Here is a 25,051-nt window from a genome sequence, read left to right on the forward strand (position 1 = left end):
AAAACAGCCAGTGATACGTGATACTGCCTAGGATAGAGCACAGTATTTCTTAAAAATTAGTGTCCATTAGTACTAATGTTAAGGCTCTGTCTCTTTAAAAACAGAACTTCCACTTTAACACTGATTCATTTTTAGATTGTCTTCTCTTTTTCATAGTAATTTCTATCCCAGTTCAGCTCTGTTTTCCAACACCTTTTTGTTTACAACAGGTCTCTTTTTCTCCCCACAATTATGTCCAATGCCTTTCCATCAAACATGTTCATGTATCTCAACACAAACATTTCATGCACATTAATGCACAAATGTGCATCTGTATTTCCCACTAAATAAGGGGTTCAAAGCTATTCTTGGGTCCAGACTTGTTCTCTTCAGACTGGAGCTGAGCTTAAGATTCTCAGGAAGGAAAAAGCCAAAGTAAGCTCTTTAGCTTAAACCCCAGCTTCTGAGCCATGAGCTCTAGCCAGACTGGGCATGGGAAAACTCAAGTATGACTAGTTCTGGGACTGGGTTTTCTTAAGTACAGCATACATTCACAAAGCTGAGTTACAGTCAGCCACAGGAAGACACAAAAGGGTTGGTGCAGAATTCGATGTGCTAGAACTCTGCTGCACAGATCCCCACACTGATTGAACCCGGAAGTCTCAGACCCTAACAACGAAAGTATAAATAGCTTTATCTATGGATTTTATAATGGAAATGATAAAATTACAGAGGCCTGACTTGCTTGCACAGCACTAGCACTTGACAGTCCTAGTCACAGATCATTCAATTACTAAAATTCGAAGTAGGACACAGCCCTCACACGATGTCAATGCATGACTCCCTAAGTCATGCGCATTTTACTCAATAATGAGAAGTCTACATTAATATGCCCACATGACGTGCTCTGTTATCAAGCTAGTTAGTGAAGAACTAGTCAATGTGATCAGTGGCATCTAGAGAGTTTGGGTTCAACCTACAGCAGGCACTTAGATTTGGTCTCATGCACCCAAACTTATGTTTTGGTCTCATGAGCCTGACTGTGAGCAGAATTCCCCACTCCTCCCTCAGTGCACTAAAAAGGATAACTTTCAGGAACCTTAATTCAGAGAATTACCCTGTCAGAGACATGCAGAACCCAACCCAGCCTCTGCAGCTCCACGTCCATTTTGCCACTTCATTCCAGTCTACTTCCAGATGGAGGAGAGAGCTAATTTTTCCTTTTTAAAAATATCCTCAGTGTTTGAATATGGCAGATAAACAGATGGATCACAGGTCTCAGTTCTACTCCTTGCCAGAACTGGGCTACGTTTGTGATACACAATGAAGTTATCCTGCTCAGGAGGAGAGTGTGGCATATCATTTGTTTTCCCCACGTGAACAAACATCTGTTGAAGATGATAAACAGATGAAGTACCTAGGACATCCATTGTTCTAGAAAGTCAGATCTTTTTCTCTTATACACAGGACCTGCTTTTTCAGAAATGCATATCTGATTAGCCTATTTCCAGTGACAGTCTGGCAAGCCAGAACCTGAGAACATCTCATTTTATTGATGAAGGAGTTTCTACCTCACAAAAGAGAAATAACAACACTCCTGACACTGGCCAGCAAAGCCAGAGAGCTCACAGACCTTCACCACCTTGCTGCCTTCCAGTTTCTGAGGGGAGCCAGATCAGAGGATTACCTCCCTTGTCTGTGCAGGGACAGCATGATGTTTTCCTCACTGAGATTTTACCTCTTGGCCCACTAAAGAGCAGAACAGTAAGATGGAGCTGAGGCAGGCATTTAGGAGAGCTTGAATGTGCAGACTGCTTTCCTATCTGAAAAGCTGATTTGCAGGCAGACATACAGACCTCCTTCCACTGCTGTATGGCAGTGAGGAATTCATCCTGGGCAGAGGCTAGGCCATGGCTTTTCTGTGGCTGCTTTCTTCCAGGGATGCCTTCAGCAAAGAGCAGGTCTGCAGTGCTTTGGAGGGTCCAACCATCGAAGGCTACATGGGGCTGCCACTCCTGGGTGATGTGAGAGTCTCTGCATAATGAAGGAACATGTCCCAGAGACCTCTCAGAAAACATTTGTCATAGTCTAGGTCTTAATCAACTCCAGAGTGGAAAAAGCAACACAAGTGAAATGTCTCTCAATGCCTACAAATACCTAAATTCAAGTTCAATTATAGAAGAAGGAGGGGAAAAGTAAAGAGCACGTTTTTTCTCAGGCTTCAGAGCCAAGATCTGTATGTTTTTGAAGTCATCCTGCAAGGAAGAAAAGAAAAGGCTGAAGCTTACTGTGACCTAAATAAAGCGAAAGAAATAGGTGCTTGTGATCAAAGGGTTGAATGATGCATATACACATCTCCCTAAATAATAGAGTCATTGGGAGAAGTGACATGTCATTATTCCTCTGAAATAAAGCAAATTACCTGTTCTGAAAAGAGGAATTAATCTGTTTTTATACAGTGAAGAATAATGCCACATTATTTCTTCTAAAATTAGCAGCTGACAAGCTGAGACTTCACTGCATATAGCATCTGGCTTTCTGGCACCACATGCACTTACCAGAGTGAACCCTTCCTTTACCAGTTTTATAAGGTTTGGTGGGCAATAACCATTACTACAAAGGCCTACATCCACTGAGCTCCAGAACAGTTGTAGGTTTAAAGTATCTCAGAGTTTCTTTCTTTTTCTCTGGAGAAGCAATATGCAGAAAACCTGATACTGACATTTCAAAAAAGCTAAAGAACTTTGAATGGACTCTCAAATCCTCTTTCACCCATCTTTCCAGCCAGCTGTACCCTTCATTAGTTGTTTTCCAAACAAGAAGCAAGCACATGACATTCTCATCCTAAAATTCTGCATTTTGACATTTCCAGTATTCGAGGCAGATAGAGAAAGAGCGAATTCTGAAAGTTGAAGTCAGACTCATCTAAGTAAATGAGAAGTTTCTTATTTTCTATTCTCAAAATCTAAGGCTTCAGATGCTGAATAACTGAACCCATAACCATACTAATGGCCTAGCAATTTATCTTGTAAAGATAATGGCTATATTTTATCACATGAATGCATAGAAACAGTGTAGAGACTTCTCAAAACTGCTTTCCCGAGGAATTCCCCTCTGTTTGCTGTTTACGTTTAGAGTAACAGTATGAAGGGGTCAACATTTATAAAGAGGCTTGGGAAATTGAAAACGTGAGAATTCATTTCCATCAGACCCGGGAGACCAAAATCACAGTGCTTATTTACCCCCTAGACAGTTTCCAACTAAATACTCTTTCAATGGAACCAAACTTTCCTGACTCTCTTTCGCTGATGCACAGCCATACTCGCATCCAAGCTATGTGCCGAAAATTCCCTAGCAGCAGATTTGAAAGGAAATATGTTAGACTTTCTCTCCATCATGCATCTGAGTGAAGTGATTGGGTGATATTTTCCCTGTGTTTAAGTATGTAAAAAACCTCACTGTTGTTGGTGCTTTTCCTTGGCTGTAATGACACCGAAAATACAAAAGATAACAAATCCAGTTGCCAAAACCGCATATCCCCATTTGATCTCTTCCATCAGAGTTTTGGCCTAGGCAGTTTAAAGTCCATGACTTCTTATGTTTGCACTTGTCTTTCATACATACGAGGAATAAGTAAGCTTTCTTTGTGCTGGTAGGACCAAGAGAAATGACACTGCCCTCTCTGCTTACTGTCCTGACTGCCAGGCTCCACTGCATCACACTGCTGTTTGGGTTTTTTTTCCTTGAAGGGTAGGAGATTGTCCTCTTGTCTAGTCAAGAAAAGGATTTTGTAATAGTTGAAGAGCTCCTTGACAAAAAAAAGCAAGAAGATCTTACTGGAAGAAGTTGCTTCCTCAAGAGAGGTCGGTCTGTTCAGAAAGGCAGGTCAGCTAGTGAGTGCTGGAGTTGGAACTCTGAGGGATGCAAACACATCAAAGCCAAGTCTTAAATTCCCCACATCCATAGGTTCTTCCATTGGATAAAGGCCCTGTGTCAGTGAGGAAAGGCATCCTTTCTATCTGACCTAAAGACAACTCCATGATAATGATCCAGGGTTGAGCACCAAGGACTCAGGGGCAATCCCCATCTTCTCAAAGCTTCAGCAGCCAGCAGAGAGGCAAAGAGAGATGAGCTGGATTGAGGCTGGATTGATTCTGAGACAGCCTCTCCTTATGAGCAGGAAAAGCTCTCTGGACATGATGCTCAGTGAGTATCATCCAAGCAACAGGGTTGTCTATGTTTGAAGGACTATTTAAGTCCACAGATAACCAGGGTAAACTTGTGGTCCAGGAAAGGAGAATCTCAGAATCTGGCTCAGCAATTTCCATTTCTGGTTCCTAAGGCAGACCTGGTAACCCAATTGCAGAAAAAAAAAAGCTGGCTATGTTTATCACTCTATCTTTCCTGACAGTAACTTATATTTAAAGAGATTTACCACCAGCACCACCTTCTGAACCTACTTGAGTATTTTTCTTCTCTGCACAGAACCTGGTGAAGTTTTACACTAACTGCTGCAAAAAGCACTCAGCTGTTGAACTTTTTTGGTCCTTCATTGTTAACAGCAAAAATTACAGTCAAGACTGTCATCAGTTTTTTTTCTTCTACCTGCTTTGTAATAGCGTGTAGATCACAGGCTAAGGCACAGTTTTGAATTCAGTTTAAATGGTACCCTACTGACCTGCAATCAGCATTTTGCAGTACAAAACTGGCAAGTGTGTAATCTATGGAACAGATAGATCATCACTTCCCTACCTACTCCATGTATTTATTTATCAACAGGAAAGCCAAACAGCTAACAAACACCTCCAGGAGGACATATTTCAGCATGATGTCACCAGGGGGAAAGTAAGACCATCCATATCAAAGTATGCAAACCTCATTTTTCAGTACATGGAGATAAGCTACAGCTTCTCCTAAGCTCACCTATGGCAGGGGGACACTGACCAAACAACTGAGGGCAACTTTCCAAGACTGCCTCTTTGCAAAGCATGGAATGAATAACTTCCTTGAGAAAGCAAAAAAACCTGAACAAAGCACTATTTTAATTATATTCATAATTATTTATTTGAAAATATGTTCCCATTAAACTGCTATCTAAGCACAACCTATTGTAAGTCAGAAGCAGTTTGGTTCTACCTGTATTTAAAGTCATTATTATAATTATTTTCACCAGAACAGCCATTAATCTCATAAACAATACCTGGCTTGCAGAAAATACATGATAAACAGCTATATTATGATTTACTATTAGTTTTGTTGCATTCTTTAACTCTCACTCAAATACTAACTTCCTATGAAAATGTTTTTTGAGAAAAAAATATCTTACCTTCAGATTGATGTGTGGCAAGAGGTGTCTGTGTCTCCTTGGAGTATGATACCACCTCCCGAGGTAAGAAATCAACCTGGGTAATCTTTGACACCCCTAGTTTGTGCAGTCTGCGTCTAAGGTGGAATACATGACATCAAAAGGTTAGTCACATTAAATGTAAATCAGCAGCAGGAACAAAAGTGTTTGCTTTTATGAACAGAATAAAAAAACACTTTGGTGTTTGTTAAGATGAAACACAATACAGTATGCATGAGAAGTACCTAATTGCAGTGAACAAAATTAACCTGAGAACCATTTGCCATAATAAAGTACAGTTACTGAACCTCTAGATCATGCTGCTGAGAGGGACTGTAAATGGGAGTGAGAAATGACCTGCTTGCGCCCTTCTTAGCATGCAACAAAATTCTCTTTCATGTCATCATTACTACAACGTTCTGCCTGCTCAAAAGAGTTCATCCTCAGCCTGGGAAACACAATAATGGAAAGGTGTAAACCACACCAGATTAGGACTGTCAGATGTTCAGCTGAGAGCAATAATAGAGCTTTTAATTGGCAAGTTGGGTGATTTCTATAAAGGAGATTCTCCCTTCCACAGGAGTCATTAGTAGTGGAATTGATGTAGGTTTATGATTAATAAAGTCCTAATTCAAGGGCTGAAGGAGAGCTAAAACACAACTGGAACAGGGCAAGAATAGCCTTCTTTTTTGACTACTTCCCTTACTCTAAATAAATCATATGAAATAAATCAGTGGAGCCAACTGTAAGTGGGTAAGGGAAAGAGAAGAGAGACAGCTGAACATGGTCATGAATACTTTGTCGTACACAGTTCATTCAACAGTGTGTGTGTGTGGGAAATAAGTTTATTTCCTGAATATTATTTTTCTGTTTGCAGGAAGTGAAGAATATACAAATGATTACTTGCAAGTGTTTGGAAAATATGTCAATTTTCGGCAGAGAAAAGAATGCAAGCATAATAAACAAATCAACTGAGTAAGTCCAGTTGCCTAAATCTGCAAGTGTGAGCACGTTTGTGCATTTATGGGAAATAAATTCATGGACACAATGTTTCTCAACTGTCATGTTATTAGAGAGAACAACTTTGAAAAGCAGAAAATTCATGCACATTAGCCATATCCTCTTCATTTTCCAGACTGTCAGAAGAACGGAAGTCAAAGGGATTTTTATCTTATTAATTTACAATGGTGTCGGTATTCAATTAAGATTGATACCTGAAAGGAAATGGAAGTCTCAAAAAGAAACTGTCATCATTGGATAACACCTACTGAACTTTTCAGGTGGTTAACGCTACATCAGCTATATATTTTTCTGTTCTATCTTACTGGCTGAGTTGTTATTAAGCTGATGCAATTAGATTCATCAGTACCAATCAGCTGTATCGCGTAACAAACCACTAGAGCAGAAACAGTTGTTATGGCTCTGAGCTCTTTACAAAGATGAAAAATTAACAAGTCTCCCTCCTTACAACCATCTGTGACTTTGCCAATGTGAACAATTGTCAGAAAATTTTACAGAAGAACTTCTACCTTGTTACTGGGGGCAGAAAAACTTCTTAAGGTAACAGAAGTTTTAGTAGTATTACATTTTTGTAGCTGCTTTAACTGAGGGTCTGTGTGAATTCAAGCTTTAATAAATATGAGCAGTATCTGATGTGTTTTTCCCTTCTTTAACACCAGATGTGCAATCTAATTTGGTCAGTTAGACTTTCCAATGTAACCAGTCCCCTGCTGCCCCAGGCTACTCTTTCCATTTACCGAGAATCTTAAGCCTCCTGAATTGAAAGTCTCTTGACAGTGGTCTTGGTCAAGTGTAATCCCTAAATAATTATTTGTCTAATCTAGACCTAATTAGAACCTCACGTAATTCTAACAACAGTTTCACATGAGGTCATTCTGTATCTCCTCACATGAGGAGGGGGAACAGCTAGCTGGATTAAACAGCTGGTTGGTTTAATCTCTTTGTACCCTGCTATCCAAGAAGTGAGCTAAATCCCAGAGCACTGTGCTGAGACAGCGTGTGGAATTTTTCACCTAAAACATTTACAGTTCAGACATTGCTGCTGCCTGTACAAATGCCTTGTGCCACCCATAGTGTAGTAACTACTGGTGAAGATAGGGAAGTCCTTCTTCATCTGAAGTAACATGATCTCCTGATTATTTTTTGCCCCTGTAAAGCAACCTGTAATTGTTCTTGTGTAACTAAAACTTGGCCTAGCCAAGCACTTGGAGACAATTGGTGCATCCTTTCAGTATCTGGACTCTATCAAATATGAACTGTAACGTTCTAGTCTCTAGTTCTTTTTAGGGCAACACTAAACTGTCTATTGTTTTCTTATCCCCATTTTTCATTGAAGCTGCTCATAATTCTTATGTATTACCTGAATATTCATCTTAGAGAGCACTTAAGCTTTGAAGGATTCCTTTCAAAACTGCCAATGGGATGTGAGTAGAAGGACAGTAACTAAAGTCCACCCAATAAAATTGGTTCCTCTGTCTATAGGTACCAGAAGAAAGATGTATCTGCTAGAAGTGTTTTGCTGCACATATCATGTATTTGCTGACTGCAGAATTTCTTTTGCATTGGATTTTGGAGTTTTTTTATCTAGTCTTATGACATTAGAGGAAAGTTTAACTCTGCTTTGGTTTTCAAGACATTTTTCTTTCAAAGGGGCAGAACCTCCATCAAAGTGTATACCTATGGATTTGCTCTTTGGCATGCTTCTTTCTTGCCTTTGCACTCACTGCTCATAAATGATTGAAGTCTCATAGCTATATACAGGGTTATCTTTTCATGAGTCAAATAAAGGGACTTGCCTTGAACAACTCTTTGAGGAACCTTGCTCCTAGGCATGCTCATCTTTTAACCCAAACTTCTGGAAAAAAAAACCAGCTGAGATTCCTAAAGGGTTTCTGTATGTTAAAACAGCTCAAAAAACTTTACCTTTTTGGTACAGTTCAGGTAAAGTTGTAGAAGCTGGACCTATTTGAAGCCATAATCTTGTGAAGACTGTAAACATTCCTAGCAGTTCTGGATATGGAGAACCTGTTTGGAATATCCTTTCTGGATATTCTCCTTCTGATCTTTCCTGGTGAATAGCCGAAACATCCCTAACTGCAGATGGGAGCACTGTCAATCAGTTAAAGGAAATTGTTGGTTTTCTTATAGAATGGTGAATGAACTAGCATACAAACTAGAAAAGCACAAGACACTTGCCTGGACACTCAGACAGGAAAGCCTGTAAGTTCATAGGTAGAGCAAATTTTTCGAGACAGTGATTTGGTTTTGCCTATGACTCAAGCTCTGAAGAACTTGAAGTACTGCTACCTATGCTTTTAGAGGAACAGTTTATCCTAAATATCTCTGCAGGTAAGCATTTCTAAATTATTTAAATTAATGATTTTTTTTCACATGCTTGGGGTAAAGAAGTTCCATCCCAAACTAGAAAATATTTATTTTAGCTCTAGTACAATTTAAAAAAATCTTGATTGGCCTGAACTCAACTAAGATGGCAATTACTCTTGTGTTATGATCATATTTAAGTGCACAATTATAAGCACATACACAATGGCTAATGAAAACCAGGAAATTGTTACTGCATGTGGAAACAGCATAACTATGGCAGACAGAAAGGAGGGGGCAAAGTACCTTGCAAATGATTCAGAGAGAACAGTCTGAATCAACAGGTACAAACAAGATCAATGTAACTGTACATGCATATATGTGCCACAATAATAACATTTCATCTATAATGAAATAGTTATTTGTATTGTGTTTCAGGCAACAGAAACAGCAACTTATCTTTTCATGAGATTATTTAAATAGTTGGGGTTTTTTTCTACAACAATGGCTTTGCTGAGGCTTCTTATTTATGAAACTAAAAAAAGAAAACTTAAGCTATGGTCTTTTTGAGTCGACAAAGCAAATAAAAATCACACACACAACCAGCTCAACTAGGAAGCATTTTCAACATAATTCTTGCAAAGAAATAACTTATAACAGAAAGAGCTGACATATACCCAAGTTCAGAGTCAGACTGGAGTTGCAGCACTGAGGGGTCTGTGTCCCATTGCAAGGTCCTAGGGTGGTAATCAGCCGTGCAGCACGAAGGGGAGGGAAAAAAAAGAACACATAAAATTAACTGAAAGGATGAACAAAACCCCATCTCATTAGTTACATGGTCTATGTAGTACATTCAACTTCCAAGTGCAAGCAACAGCCACCATATGTCAAACAAGGTTTGTATGTCAAACTGTGACAGGGCAGGCAACTTATTAAAATTAAATATTATTGATAAAAAAAGGGAAGAAGCTGGATTTCCTGTCAGATATTGATTAATTAAACATGGAGTCGGGTTTTTTTCCTTTTCCTGAAAGATTTCTAATTCTTTAACTATGGTTGATGCAATCACAATAACCTGTAAAATCTGCAGGCACAATTTATTTATGTTTTTTGATAAGGTAGACTGAGCACTTGCCATGAACTCCACCAAAGAGTCCATCCCTTCACAACCCCCTGACATGGACAGTCAACCATCTTGTGCAACAGTGCTCTGGGCATGAATGTCACATAACGCATATGACAACAAATGGAACATGGAACAGCAGCTCTGACATACTCTGGGGGCATCTGGGACAAACAAACAAATTCTTCTTCTTTTCCTCCAGATAAAATTCCTGGGGAAGATGGGAATGATACATCTGGGAACATCAGATCTATGACAGTCTCTTAATGGATTGCTGTCATATGAGGCTGTCACCAATTGTACGAATGCTCAAGAGGTGTGATCTGAAGACGTTGCTCCCTGCATTGCAGTGCAACTTGCCCTACTACCAGCTCTAAAACACTTTGCAAACACTCACAGAGCCTTTCCAGAATCCTATAAAATACTTGTAATCCTCCAATTTAGAAATGCAAAAATTGACATATCGAGGCCAACATTTTCAAAGTGCCTGCTCATTCCCTGGCTCCTAATTTTATTTAGTTTTTTCACCCTCAGGAAGCCACATTTTATATGCAAGAAAACTGCCAGAATCCATGACAGAATCAGGAACACACGTTTGGCTCCTGAGCACCTTTTCCTGTAGTATGAACACTAGATTATGCACTGCTCTCATTAGCAAAGTCCTCCTTCACTAAAGTAGGTGAATCATGCAAACACACTGGATAATGACAGCTGACAAAATTAAAAGCTCCTCTCATTTCTTCTGAATGCAAATTTTGAGGATACAAAGAACATAATATTACCAGGTTCAGCCAAAAACAGCCATATAACCAGCCATGCTCCATTTACGCAAGCCTTTCTGCAACAACAGCAACCTCTGCCAATGAAGCACTCATATAAACTAAGAAGTTATTGAAATAGGTTAGAAATAGATCTCTTAAAGCCAAATAATTATTCTACCTCCTATTCTTAGTAAACTCACCCATTCTATTACCAATGTTAACTCACTCTCTGGAGAGACAAACAAGGGCATATGTTGCACTCTGTCATGTCAGAGTGAAAGAGAAGCAATCTCAACATCCTTTGCATAGAAACAGAATGAAAAACGGTAATGCAAAACTGCTTTCTCATGCAGCATAAGGGCACTTATTTCCCTCAACTTCTTATGATCCATAGTGATGTCTATTGGGATAAAAGACTTCCCATTGATAAAGACTTCTCCAAAATGAAACTGTATTACAAAAGGTTCAGAGACAAAGAAATACAACAATAAAGAACAGATTTTTTCCTTGTAACTTGACTGCAGTGCAAGTACAGTGGAAAGTGGACATAAGACCTGAATGCCTGATGCAAGGCAAAGGCATCAGTGACTAATGAATTATAGATCCTCTAAAAAATGCTATCTGTGTGAAGATTACACTTGTAACATCACCAAGGTTGGTAGCGTACCAATCACTTACTTGATATGTAAGTGCCAGTTTCTAATCTTATCGCTGCCTAGGGGCTACTTATACATGCCTATCCAGGTTTTCCAAACACTTAAAAGAAAATATATGTAACTCATTTCAATTTCTTCCCCCAACATTCACTTTCAAACATACAAAATTTCCCAAGGAAAAAAGGCCATTTCATCAGAAGGAACTCCATTATCATTTGATTAAAACAAGAGCTTGCAACAGGTCTCTAAAGAGGTGTAGTCTCTACATTTCACCTCTAAGAATCCATCCAGGTCACAAGAGAGGGCCCGTTTACCTGGTACCTAGATGAATGCCTAAACAAAATAAATTTAGAGATCTCCCACACTCAAGACAGCACTCAAATCCCAAAAACATGAGAACAGTAACACCTATGGTTTGTGCCATCATTTGGTCCATGCAGACATATAGTAGAGACATGTTCTTCCCTTAAGTGCTTCATTATCTGGATTCTGACATAGAGCCTTCACCACTCTTGACACTTTTAATAGCAATTCTCCTTGACTCCTAATTATACCTGTTTTCAACAGTGCAAAACACTCCCTAAATTTGTGCTCCAAATGGTAACTGTTCTCTCTGCATCACTGTGTGCATACTTGTAAAGTCTTGAGAAATAGATAAGAAAGCAATCTGCTGAGTTGTCCTCTCAAGCTTGGCTGAGCAATGTTATTGCAGAAAATGAGGCTGCAGGTAGCAGACCTTTAGGTTTCTGGTCTCTTGTCCTAAGAGAGAGAACACAAGTGGCTACACCCACACAGTGAAGGCTGGAGAGCACAAGGAGTGACTCTGTGTTTCAAGGAACAATATTGATTTGTTCTTTGCATCTTCCTAGTATGTAAAGGAAGTCTGCAGACCAAAATGAAAGTGAGTGAACAGTAAAGATGTAATCTGGATCTGCAATTTAGCCAGTTTCCATGGCAATAACATCAAAAAAGAAATAGATTCTTTGAGGATTAGCAAACCAAAGATAATGTTGAGTAACCTGTGCAGTCATCCAGACTAGAAAATTAAAGCTAATCTGTTTGTGATGAGCGGACACAGCATATGACATTCCTTGATCATATGAATGAGCATCATAATTATGCCTATTCTCCTATGGACAGTTCTCAGCTGGGATTGTGAAATGCCATTAGATTTCAGCAAAAAAGTTCTTGCCAATCTTTTGCAAATCTAGTGCATGAGTTCTTCCTCCAGAGACTTTATCACAAGGAAAAGGATTAGGTGCTGGTTCCTCTTCTTTCTTTCTTCTTCATAAAAGAAAACTGAAAAAGCTTTGGGACTTCAAGTCATGCAAAGACAGAGGTAGAGAGGGTAACATCACAGACCCTGAAGACAAGTACATGACCTAGGAGAGCTGCTTGGTCAGCAGTCAGGCAGAGGTGCTCCCACTGCAGACCCTTTCAGAGAGCACAAGTTGGTCAAATTTTCCCTGAATGTATTCAATGGATTTTGGCACAGATATATGTAGAAAAGATCAAAAACATTTTACCTGAACATTTTAATGGGAACAAGCAGGTAAAAGTAGTGCTCCCTTGCAGTCTGTAGTCCTTCCATGAATCTCCTGCAGATTCCTCCAATGGGTGAAATGAGTGACACCAGCAATGGGAAGGGGCCGAGGAAATTCACTGAGCAGCACAGTCAGGACTAAGCCAGATCGACCCATTTCCACCACCCAGACAGCACGGACATTTTCTTAATCAGAACTACCCAACTCATTGCTGTATCAGTCTCCCACACAGTTGCAAACAGTAGCCCTGTGTTGGGGTTTAAGCACCCTGTTATCCATCTTTTTACAAGTTCAGTGCACAACAGCTGCCCGTGGCTGCCTGTAGGATAAAAAGCTGCAAGTATTACCAAATAACTGGTTGTTCTAAATCAGTACAAAGGGAATGAGGGCTTTTAGATGTTGCACTAAGTAGACAACGTACGAGTGTTATTATCTTCTCTGTAAACTGATTTGCTTTCACTCTCTTCCTTTAGATAGGCGTATTTTAGTATTCTGTATTTTCTCTGTGTTCTTACCTCAGTAACCTATTTTTTTTCTCAAATTTAGGAGAGTATTAATGCTGGTGCTGTTTCAGCTTAGTACTGAAAAAGTACCAGATAATTTTGATACATCTTCTTTTTCACCCGTTGGTGGGAGTAGAAAGAAACCAATAGAAGCAAGAAACTCAGGTGTCATACATTTACTAAAGGATTGGATGGCTGTAGAAGGTGGGTAGCCATGATCTGAGTCACGAGGAGGCAGGGGGCCAGTAGAAACGAGATAACGTGAAGCCAGCTGAAAGACACAGAGATGTTCCTGCAGGAGGGAGAGCGGGCAACAAAACAGAGGAAAACTCAACAGAGCTGTTTTGGGGTAAGACTGTATTACTTTCCCAAACCCCAGAGACTCCTTGAAGAGGAGGAGTGGACTTCCAAACCCTTAGGGAGTCCCGAAATGCAGCAGCAGCTAGAGAGAGAGAGAGAGAAAGGAGCTGAAAACCTGGAGTTGTCCTGAGAGCCAAGCCAGGACGGAATGCGGAGAAGGTGGCCATGCCCTCTGCTGCTGCTGCTGCTTCTATCATGCTACTGAGCTGAGACAGAGCAAAGGAGCTTTGGTAAGACTGAACTGAAAGCTGCCTTCAATGTTCTAACCCAAGAGGAGTGAAGATCTACAAGGAAATTCCCTGAAGGCTCGGGCTCGGGGTTGAAATTTCCACAAAGTAAGAACAAAAGTCCTGACTGCTATATTTAAATCTGCTGCCCTTGGGAAAAATGGAGGACAGTAACAAGTGCCACAAAAAACTGAAATGAAGGAACTGTGGCCTGAGGAGTGACAGAAAGACTTTTCTCTTTTCTTCTTGGACTTTCATTGAAGAAAAGGAGAAATTTAATTTAATGTAAATATATATGTGGGTGTAAATAAACCTTTGTAAATATTTTCCCCTTTCCCCAATAATGAATGGTTGTGTTTTGTCTGAAAACTCTCCACATGAGGTGAAAAAGACATCAAGTCCATACCATCACTAAACCCTCTCACAAGGGTGAACTGTGGGAGGGGGGGGTTTGAACTTAAAAATTAGATTCTTGGGAGTTTCAAACCACCACAATGGTAAAGCAATTTATTACATTTATCTATTCTGAATTCATGTCCAAAGCATTAGAAAGATATTCAGGACACTGTTCTAAGAGAAGAGAGACCATTGCGAAATTTAAGGTGGGAGGTAAACAGAACTTGAACAGAACCACTCCCTTTTCTGTACTATTATTACTGTGGAAGATCAGGCACTCTGCCATATGTTATAATGCTCTGTGTAACCTTACTTCCAGAAGATTTTATTCTGATTGTATAATGTCAATTATGTAGATTAAAAATGTGGAAAAGACTAAAATAAATAAAGATATAATAAAACATTTGAAACCTTTTGAAAACTTTCCAACTTTGGAATGCATTAATGAAGCACAGAGTCTGACATCTGAAACAGCCTGGAATCCATGAGAACTTCTCAGCTGTTTTAAGCAACTTTGGGTCTGGCCTCAGCTGTAGTGTATGAAACACGTAAGGCATCAGTGACAATATATAAACTTATTAAATCACCATCATAAAATGATATTTAATATCTGGAATCAGTGATATCACAGTAGAACTTGGCTCTCGTTAAGTGCCCCAAGCCAACACTTTTCATTCAAATAGTGTGCAACATACTGACAGCTTAGTTCTGACTCTTCTTCCCTGTAGCCAAAATCAAATCCTCCCTCATCTGTTGCTGATGCTGCAGAACATGTGTTCTGCATGACTTCTTTTCTCCTCCCACTCCCCTTTCCCAGGTCAAGAGTAACCAGGCCTGAAAATTCACACTTTTGATAAACAGACTACTCACAGGAATAAAAGGAAACTTTGCTTTCCCAGGGGGCCTCTTGAAGGGCAGAAATCTCTTTGCAGCATCGCAAATCACACCTTCAAGCAGAACTGAAGGAAAGCAAAACACCATATTCTGGCATCTCCTGTCACCAAGAGCTGTTGTGCTCTACAGACCAGGAGAAAACTGCACTGACAGTGTACTGAGTCCCAAGGTATCTGCTGAATTGAGATATTCATATGTGTCTCTAATGAAACAACATTAGACCTGACAGGTCCCAAACCAAGCATCTCCCCTTGCAGTAACAACAGCGTCCTAAAATGACCCTTTGTGGGGGAAATAGCAATGGCCTCCTAACCCTAAAATACAGTGACAGACTGTGCCATGACTCCACAGATTAAGCTGTGCTAGGGTTTTCAGAGACCAAAAGCAAATCCCATTAAGCAGAGCAGAGGCTGTCACTAAACCAAAGAGACCAGAAATGAAGGTGGGATTCTCCCACAGCATATGGAGTCACCCACAGCACATGAAGTCTCAAGGCACCTTCACTTACCAAAGGAATGCTTCTAAAATGATGAGAAAGTGACTAATCCCATTCTCCCCATCTGCGGTAGTAGGGGGTCTTGATGTTGCAGTAGGTATTTATGCTATCTTCAGGCACCCAAATGAAGTGCTCCACCAGTAAACATCACTGTGAGCTCTTTGCATGCAAGCAGAAAGATAGGAGATTGCTCCATGCAGCTGTTCCAGGTCCCCAACTTAGACTCCAGTTATGAGTAGGTTTTAGAGGTGGTTGTCCACAAAGAAATTGGCAGCTACAGCCAACTAACTTGTGTGGGTGACTTGGGAGTGTGAGTAAAGAAGAGGTAGACAGACTCTTCTTCTTGTTGGTGCCCAGTGACGGGACAAAAGGCAATGGACAAAAATTGAGAAAAGGAAATTCCACTTAAGAAAAAACATCGTTACTATGAGGGTAGTCAAACACTTGAAGAGGTTAACCAGGGAGTTTGTGGAGTCTCCATCTTTCAAAGCCCAACTGGGCACAGTGTGAGCAACCTGCTCTAGGTAACCCTGCTCTGAACAGGGGGGATTGACCAGATGATCTCCAGAGGTGCCCTCTCACCTTGGTTGTGTGATTCTGAGCTCTCCCTTCCATCTCCCTGCCAGCTCCTGCTGAAGACCCAAGGGGCTGTCTGCACTGACGGGAGAGCTACTTGAGAGCACACAGGCTTCAATCTGCTTCATGCTCTCTTTCCTTCTAACTTCAAATGCAACTAGCAAAAGAAGTGAACTAGAAAAAAAAAGCTAACCAAAAAAGCACAAGACTGCAGAGAATAACACGATTCTTGCTTTTGACTTTGATGTAAGGAGGAGCCTGATCTTTAAAATTACAATTTTAATCCTGGATTACAGTTTCCAAAAGATTGAGAATTGCTTACATTAACCACTGTGCACCTGTACACAGATAACGTACTGAAAACCAGGTTCCACCCAACTCATATAATCTTAAAAATACTTGATGCAACAATTGTAAGATATGAGACCTATTTTAAAATCACCAACAGAACAAAACATTAAGATGTGTTTGAACACATTTTTTCAATATAATAGCAAATATTGTCACAAAATTGCAATCCAGTATTATTTGCAATTTCAACATGTCATCTATCATGTATCTAGCCTTCTTTCTTTTTTTTTTTTTAAATGTCTGAATATTGTCAGAATGAATTTAAGGCTGCCTAAATATTTAGCTAAAATTTTAGAGTTCTGCCTACTTTGCTGTGTCAATTTCTCCAAAGTTCCTAATTTGCTGCTGATTAAATAGATCTGAACTAAGAAACTGATGATGAGAAATTACTGCAGATGTTTAAAAATATATTGTGTAGAGATAAACGATTTGTTTTTATTTCTTTCCCTCTATATTTTTATAATTTTATTTTCTCCACTATAGTTTTCACTTTCTGATATTTTCTGTACATTTAAAATGTATCTCCAAAACAAAGTACATCAAAAAAAGGATATTCAAAGCTACTACTCAGAGTTGGAAAAGTACCACTTGCCTCAACAGATACTTTGCATTTAAGCCACTATTCTGCTGCCATCTGTGCTCTGTTTTGCAGATCTGTTCCACTTTGAAAGGATTGGCAAAAAGAAAATACCTTCCTTGTGCTCCTTGTTTTCTGAGGCACATTATAAGCAAGATGGCCATCAGCAGTTAGGGAGGATTTGTGACGCTCAACAAGACACTCACTTGTGCTTGTAGAGCAGAAGTCTGCTGACTTCCCTGTGCCTTCTTGTGTTCAGAGCAGGACTGCTAATCATAGAATAAAATGCCATAATACATTTTGAGAGGAAGGAGTTTGGCACCACTATTGGAGCACAGTCAGAGGCTTGAATTTGCATTTACACTTCCAAGCAGGCTGACACCTCTGACTTCCAGTTTTCACCAATAAAAAGAGCAACTCTGACCTCCCTGAGAGCACAGTGCTATCTTTCAGCTGCCTGGCAAACATAACAGCCCTTCTCAGAATGGCGTGAGTTTAAAATACTCTATTTACTTATATTTTAGGCATATTTGTGAAAAATTATGGACAAATAATATTTAAAACACAAGTATATTTCAAAATTCTTTTAAAATCAAGGCTATGCTGCTGAATGGATTTAATAGTTTTCAAAAACCACTTGACTCTTAAATCAGAATGAACAATTGTAAGAACAGGACCAACACCTTGCTGATTCCCATTTCACAGAATTCCACTAACTAAATCAGCAGTTAAATTCATCCAATCTGCTGAATTTATCTGCTATATTTAAAATCTTTCCTTTGATTCAGGTCTACATTAAAGAATATAGTCTCCTGGCAATGTAATGAACCTTGTCATTCTCACAATTTATATGCTATACCTACATAAATCTTAGTCTGTAAATTTATGCTGGTTTATTAGGAGGGTCACTGCAGGCAGCAGACTGGATCTGCAAGGACAGAAGGTCAAACAGTTAGAACTGACACAGATTTACTCAAAGTGCCAGATATCATGAACGGTCATTTTGAAAGTGCAGTAATAAAAAACACGTTCAGGAGGGGGAAGGCACAAGTTGTTTTGTTCCTATAGAAAACCCCCAAAATTCTTTTTTAAAACACTATTTTCATCTTGGTTTTCATACCAAGAGTATATGCAACAAAACAGAACTCAAATGATCACAAATGTAAAGAAAGAACTTGGCAGGAGGAGTTCTATATGCTCTCAGAGATGCTTGAAGGAACCACTGTACTCACATTAGGACACTTTGATACAGACTACACGGATACACATATAAGGAAAGTTTTCTTATAAACATCAAGGGGCTTTGGGTACAAATGTATAAAAGACAAAATCTACATTTAGTAGTCAAATCTAGGAAAGGTAATTCATAACCTTTCAGTGGAGTCAAAGAGGGTAACACAAGGGCTAGAACCTACAATTTTTAGGTCTGGTATTATTCAGCTGAAGAAGAAGGTGCAAGATGTCAGCAAATTTTCAATTTTCCTTCAGTACTAAAATCCAGTAACTACTAGCTGGAAGAAGAGCTAGCGTTTCCCTTCCTTTTACAATTCATTTTGCTCTAAAACCAGCAAAATCCTTCCAGAAGGGGATGAGATCTTTTTCCACAGCTACGGTTGAAAAAAGAGCTCACTGTGTGAGCTAACAAAAATTTTTCACATTAGCAGTCAAAACCTCAAAAGTTGTCACGACCCAATGATCCGACTTTTGTTAGACCAGCTCAGAAATTATTTTCTGAGTTTGAATTACTAAAGTAAATAAGTACAACTAAAATCTCTGGATCAAAATCACTTTTAAATGGAAAATTATTCATTTTTGTAAGTTCTGCTTATGAAAACTTTAATATGGAATGCTTAGACTGTTTTGAAACTTCTTGAAAAAGAAAAAAAAAAAAAGGGAGATTTATCAATATCTTGCCAGTGGCAGCAATTCCCATTTTACAGATTTGAAGAAAATTCCTAAAAATTGAGTTAACAAAATAGCTACTCATAGCCTCTTTTTATTTTTCCAGATAAAATTGTGAATGGGAATTTTCTAAGGGTGTTTTTAATAGGCTAGAGAAGGAGAATGCACAAACTGTACCACTCTATGTTAAACGGTTTAACATTGGAAGTGATCTTACTAAATTTAATTAAATCAAGAATAAATTCTGTGCAAGAGAACGGTTTAAGCTGAGCTGGCCTTAGCAAATAAGTTGTTTTGTTTTAAGAGGATTAGCGTTTTAGTCCCTAAAATCATCTGATTGTCTGACTAAATATATGATGATATGCTTAGAAATAACTAGAGAGAAGTAACTACAGCTGGGCTGATAACCTAAATGGTTAAGTGGGGCTTTATAAATTAATATTATATTTTCTGGATGCAGCTGGGGCTCAGGTTTCCAAGGCACTTTACGAAGCACCCTGGGAATGGCAATCTTTCCTTCTCCTTTAATTTACAGCATGGAGATGCTTGCTAATGAGAAAAATAATCAAAGATCTGGAGGACTGAACTCTATCCATGCTTTAGGAATGAAAGCATGAAAATCCTTAATGATGCCACAGGCTCACATGCTAAAAGGATTGCAGATGATTCTAATTAATATGGACCATTCTGACTTTGTAACTGGCACACACTGAAAAACACTCACTACTTTCTAGGTCAGATATACAGACACTTGAAAGCAACTGCCAAATATCAGTCCCTAAGGTGTCTGCTTCTGTTTATAGGCTAAAAAAAGAATTTAAAAAGTGGCAGGGAGAGGCTTTAGGGCTAAATATACATTGAATATAAAGAAGGACTTTGGTTCTTCTTCTGCAGGGACAAAAGGACTGAAAACAATATAAGAAATCTGCCATCCTCCAGTTTTGTATATTAATCTGTGCAGGGCAAGCCATGATGTGTAAACAACTTGACACAGCCACTCGTAATGTGCTCATGTAAGGAAGACTGGTCACCCATGTTACTATCCTGTAAACGGGCTGATGTTGGGAAGTGTGAGAGATTTGCAGCATCGCTTTAGAAAGCGGCAGAGTTCCCAGGGCAAAGCCAGCAGAGACAGCCAGAGTGACGCTCTCAGTGCTTTACAGATGCCATCACCATTCGGCTCAAGAAGGCTTAAGGCATGATTTGGCCCCTAAGACTGTAAAATTAAACATGTGTGCCAAGACAAAACTAAATGGGAAAAATTTAACAGCTGAGTGGTATTAATCTCTGTTTTACCATATAATGGCAAACATCCCATACCAAGCCCAATGCCACCAAAACAGAGATGCAACGCCAGCATCCCACAGGCTGTCCTGTTTATCTCTAGCCACCAAACAGACATTTCTCATGACTCTCCACTGTGAAAGACTACACAACAGTCCCTAGGGTTACAATCCTTCTTTTTCTGAATAAAACACCATTCAAGTGAAGTTTGCCATAAAGTAGTTATTTTCCCTCAGTCTTTCCTGTAGCTCCCTCAGAGTCTTTACATTGTTCTGTGCTTCCCTTTGGCTCAACCCATTTATGAAATAAGTATGCCACTAAAGCACCCATTTAAAAGCCATTTTGTACATATAAATTGATTTTAAAAAAAAAAACCCCACCATACAGAAAATAATCCGCTGCTAATAACTGTTACAGCTGCTACTCCTGAGGAAGTATAATACAGGCCCATTTGTCCTGGTGCAACTGAAGAAGGATCCCTGTCATTTCTGAACCTGGTAACACAATGAAATGCTGGTCGTGCAAAGCTGAGTGGCAGTAATGAAACAGCATCATTGCACAGAACCTGTCAAATGCATTTACTTAATGATAAAGCAGCTAAGCCCGAGGCAATATGGTTCTGTTAGCAGTGGTTTTAGCAGATCTTACAGGAACATGATTTTGTTAATGTCTATGAGAGATACTTTCCACAAGATAGGAAATACGCTGCATGGACTGTAAAAGATGGTTTACTACAATAATCCAACATTTCTGTATAAATTAAATAGAGACCAAGATCCACCTTCTTCCTTTGCCTTCTCTTCTGTCTAATTAAACAGCAAACTAGGCATTTAAAAGGGAGAATGGCATTCTGATACCTTTCTTCAGCTTGTGGTTGTGTTATATTACTATTCTAGGAAAGGAGCTGTTTAAAAACAAAACATTGAAAATAAAAGCTGAGTTACCAATTCTGATTTTTCAAGCAAAAACCCTAAAAAGCACAGAACCTAAAGACTTTGATGACATCTAGATGCACTCATGAGACATCAGCAAACAAAAAATATCTTTCTGATTTAAAATAATATGTGGTAAGAACACACTGGAATAGAGATGCCTTTTTGGTTTTTTTAGTTGACTGATGGCAAGCAAGATTAAATACAAAATTGTAAAATAATGACATGCTTTGATTCACTTGGTGCACAGATGCTTTAGAGCTACCTCTTTTCTTTTGATTGTGCATCTGAGAAGTAGGAAGTGTTTGTGTAATCCTACATGAAGCAATGTAGGATTAAAACAAGACTTGTGTGTTGTTTAGATGCTGCATTATAAAGCAGAACACCAAATAATTATAAAAAAGTGAGTAAATAACAAGCTGCACAGAAAAAGGACTGGAATTACATCTGTTTCTTCCTGCACTGAGCCAATACAAACTGAGGGTGAACATCAACACAGTGAAAGAAAACATATCCTAGTGCATTTCCTTTTATAATTAAATGGCTCAAAGTGGCCATGGTAGATGGCAGCAACTCAGAATCACATCTGATGAAAACATACATGAATGCAGACTAATACTGGAAGCAAACTTCAAAATAGAATGGGAGAGAAGAAGACATGCTCTCCACTCCCTATCAGTAAGGACATCCAACCAAATATGACAGCTGCTACTATGTTCTCTGGAATACATCTGGGAACATTCAGAGGTCACAGTAACTGCAAGATGAACTGACAGAGTGGACAAAAAATTATGCCAAGAGCCATAGCCAAAGTCAATACTGCTCCTCAGAGAAAAGTCCTCCAGCATTACAGACAGCTGTTCTATTTCTAGGATTGCTCATGTAATGTATTTTAGGTAGAATTAGAAAACTAGTGATGATGAGACAATCGGGATTCCAGAGTGGTCTAACTTCTCCAGCATATTACTGCTACAAAATCTCTTTGAGAAATCTAATTTCCCTTTATTTTTTTGTTTTCTTTGCTACCTAATGCTCAAACTCATTCTAACAGGAATTTTCATTAAATATTTACAGTTTCATCTAAAGAAGGACTGACCCTGCTTCACTGTAAGTGAACTTCATACACTGAAGGAAGCTAATCGATATCAGTGCATAAAACACATTTCAAAACCTGTGATATCAAACAAATGACAACATAATTCAGGTAAGAACTATTTAAACTAAGTATTACATAATGCCCTAATCCAAAGAAGAACAATAATTACAGAGTGAGTAGCTGTAGCCAGACAAACCCAAACAATTCAATGGACTGTGAGAGAAATAGTACAAAATAATCCACCTTGCGCTATTTTACAGCAGATAAAATACCACATTGAATCAACCATCCTCTGAAAGAAGCCACCAGAAGATGAAAAGTGTTTCCTACGTCTTTGTCTTTATGGTAGCCCACAAAATAATCGGGTATCTAAACATACGGGCAGCAAAACACCCAAGTTAGAAAGCAAAAGAGCACAGATGAAACTGTTGCAGAAAGAAAGGCAACCATTAACCTTTACACATCCAGGGCAGCTGGGCCTGGTGCAGTTCACTGAGCAGATGGCAGGTGGGAAACTTCACACCCAGCCTAATGGGATTCTCATGTTCCTCAGTGCACAGTGGAAAGTGCTGCACACAGGGCACTCCACTGCACGCACGCCCACACAATTCAGCTCAACAATAGATAGGACGCTACTGTGCAAACACACTGTAGGATGGTGAAGCTAGCTGGGAACATGCTATATGTTCCCAGGAACATAGGAACACACAGGAGCAGTGAAGGATACAGGGCAAAATTGGCCACACAGATAAATCACACCTTGGTCCACAAACTCCAAGTGTGCCATATGCCAGTGAACAGGGTGAACACAGGACAGGGTGAACACATGACAAGGTGCAAGTAATACAGGAATACATACCAACACAGGCTTGTTATTAGCACTGAAATCTACCCAGCCACAGCAGCACATCCTTCCAGCACAGGTGTATTTCTGCTATCTAAAGTTGAGCTGACATGCAAAGCACATGTGCTTTGGCCCTACCTGTGCCAGGATATCCTTTCCAGGGAGCTGCTCAGCCCACAAGACCGGTATTGAGCTGCTGGCTTTGAGGCATTGTACAAGGTTTGTCCTTGTACACTTCTTCAGATGACTCAAATCTGGAGTTCATGGCTGAGAGTGCTATGAACATGAGATTTATGAATGCCTAAGGTATACTGAGTAGTAAAACATGCCTCTTTGTGGGCACTGTTTTACGATGGCTCTAATACAATATCTATTATCCTCTCTGGCATACTATGGTAGCAAAATTTCAGAGTATCCACTAGGGAGATGCATATAGTTATCATGAAGAAGTTCCATATTAATAGTCCTGAAGAGGTAAATTTGTTTCACACCATGCTGTGGCACAGGAGCTCTTGGCAAATGCCTTTACCTCAGCCCTTTTCTTCATATGTATTCCAGTCTACATTTCAGTTGTGCGCGTCTGTATAAGCTGACTATCAGCAATATGACACTGGGAATCATCAAAATGCTTACAAAATACTAAACAAAGCAAAATACTTATCCTGAAAGAGCCAAGCATACTCTATTCCAAGGAGATCTTCATGGGATTTTGCAACATTGTCTTGTGGAAAATGAGTCATATCTGAATAACAGAAAGCCCTGTGAACCAATAACCCATGTATTCAGAGACAGGTCAGGCTATGATGTCATTTTCCTGTCCTATCTGTGTAGCACAAGAAACACAGGCATCAGAAAAACGAACTGCAATGTGCAAAGCAATGTGGAGATAGGCAAGTTGCTCTCTGAGCAACAGCTGGGCTCCAATGAATTGTTCAGTGCAGCCTGATAACTAAGAGCAGCACCAGAATCAAAGTATGACACACCTCTACCTATCCAGAAATGATCCCCAAGACCACAAAAAAAAATTAAAAAAATATTTGGCTCTCCTGTTCAACTGAAAGCATTCAGTCAGCAATTTCTAGAACTGTTACTCATCTAACATCTGCTTATTCTTACAGTTACCGTCATGGCTCAGAGGGAAGCTGGAATGCTGCTGAAACCTAGTGTTATGCCCTGTGAAAAGGTTATGACAAATAGCTAAATAGTACTAAACATAAAGCAGCAAAAAAACCCCACAGAAACCTGGGCTGTGCAAGACAGAAACAATTCCATAACTTAGTGCTATTACACAGTCCGCCTCATACCATCCCCTAAGAAGCTGAATGGCACCAGGGAAAAGACAACACTGCTCTGGCTATTGTGCTGGAGATAATGGACAATGGTCCTGCAGGACAGCAGCACTACTAGTCTATAGGTTGCATGGCAGAAGGGACCATTGTGACCATGCAGCTTTTCTTCCTGTGCAACAAAAGAGCTGCACAACTTTCATGAATGAGTTATTGTTTGACCTAGTATCTGCCTGTTTGTCAGGCAGATTATCCTGAATGAGCAACAGGCAGTGACAGAAGATCCAATAGAGTCTTTAGGTAAATTTGTCTTCATTATTGAATTTCACAGAGTTTTTCTGGTTTTGCATTTATCCAGTTTCAATATCAAACACATTGCTGCTCTTACACCTTGCCTTCCAGAGCTTGTTTCCTCCCCATATAACTGTTACACTTGGTGAGCAAGTTACCAGTCAGTTTTTATCTTGCAAAGTAAGACTGAGTGAGGTCTCTGTCTCCAGGACTACCACTACATAACACTGTTCAAACTTTCCAGTTTATCAATTGTCCTTCCTGAAAAGCAGATGTCAGAAACCTGG

At 39.5% G+C, this 25,051-nt stretch overlaps 1 protein-coding gene across 8 annotated transcripts in view; it reads right to left on the reverse strand.

Moving 5' to 3' along the window:
• The window catches only part of DYNC1I1 (dynein cytoplasmic 1 intermediate chain 1), a 188,105-nt gene that overhangs the window by 138,559 nt on the left and 24,495 nt on the right, over nucleotides 1–25,051 (reverse strand). For 5 of the 8 annotated variants that reach the window (XM_064677031.1, XM_064677047.1, XM_064677017.1 and 2 more), the window contains exons 5-6: nucleotides 9,343–9,402; nucleotides 5,306–5,421 (exon numbers count right to left, since the gene is read on the reverse strand). In XM_064677031.1, the coding sequence (XP_064533101.1) occupies nucleotides 5,306–5,421; nucleotides 9,343–9,402 (176 nt within the window). The remainder of the gene's footprint in view (nucleotides 1–5,305; nucleotides 5,422–9,342; nucleotides 9,403–25,051) is intronic. The other 3 variants (XM_064677039.1, XM_064677067.1, XM_064677057.1) reach the window with 1 other exon arrangement.

This window comes from Pseudopipra pipra, chromosome 1 (genome assembly GCF_036250125.1).
Source record: "Pseudopipra pipra isolate bDixPip1 chromosome 1, bDixPip1.hap1, whole genome shotgun sequence".
Taxonomy (NCBI): Eukaryota; Metazoa; Chordata; class Aves; order Passeriformes; family Pipridae; genus Pseudopipra; species Pseudopipra pipra.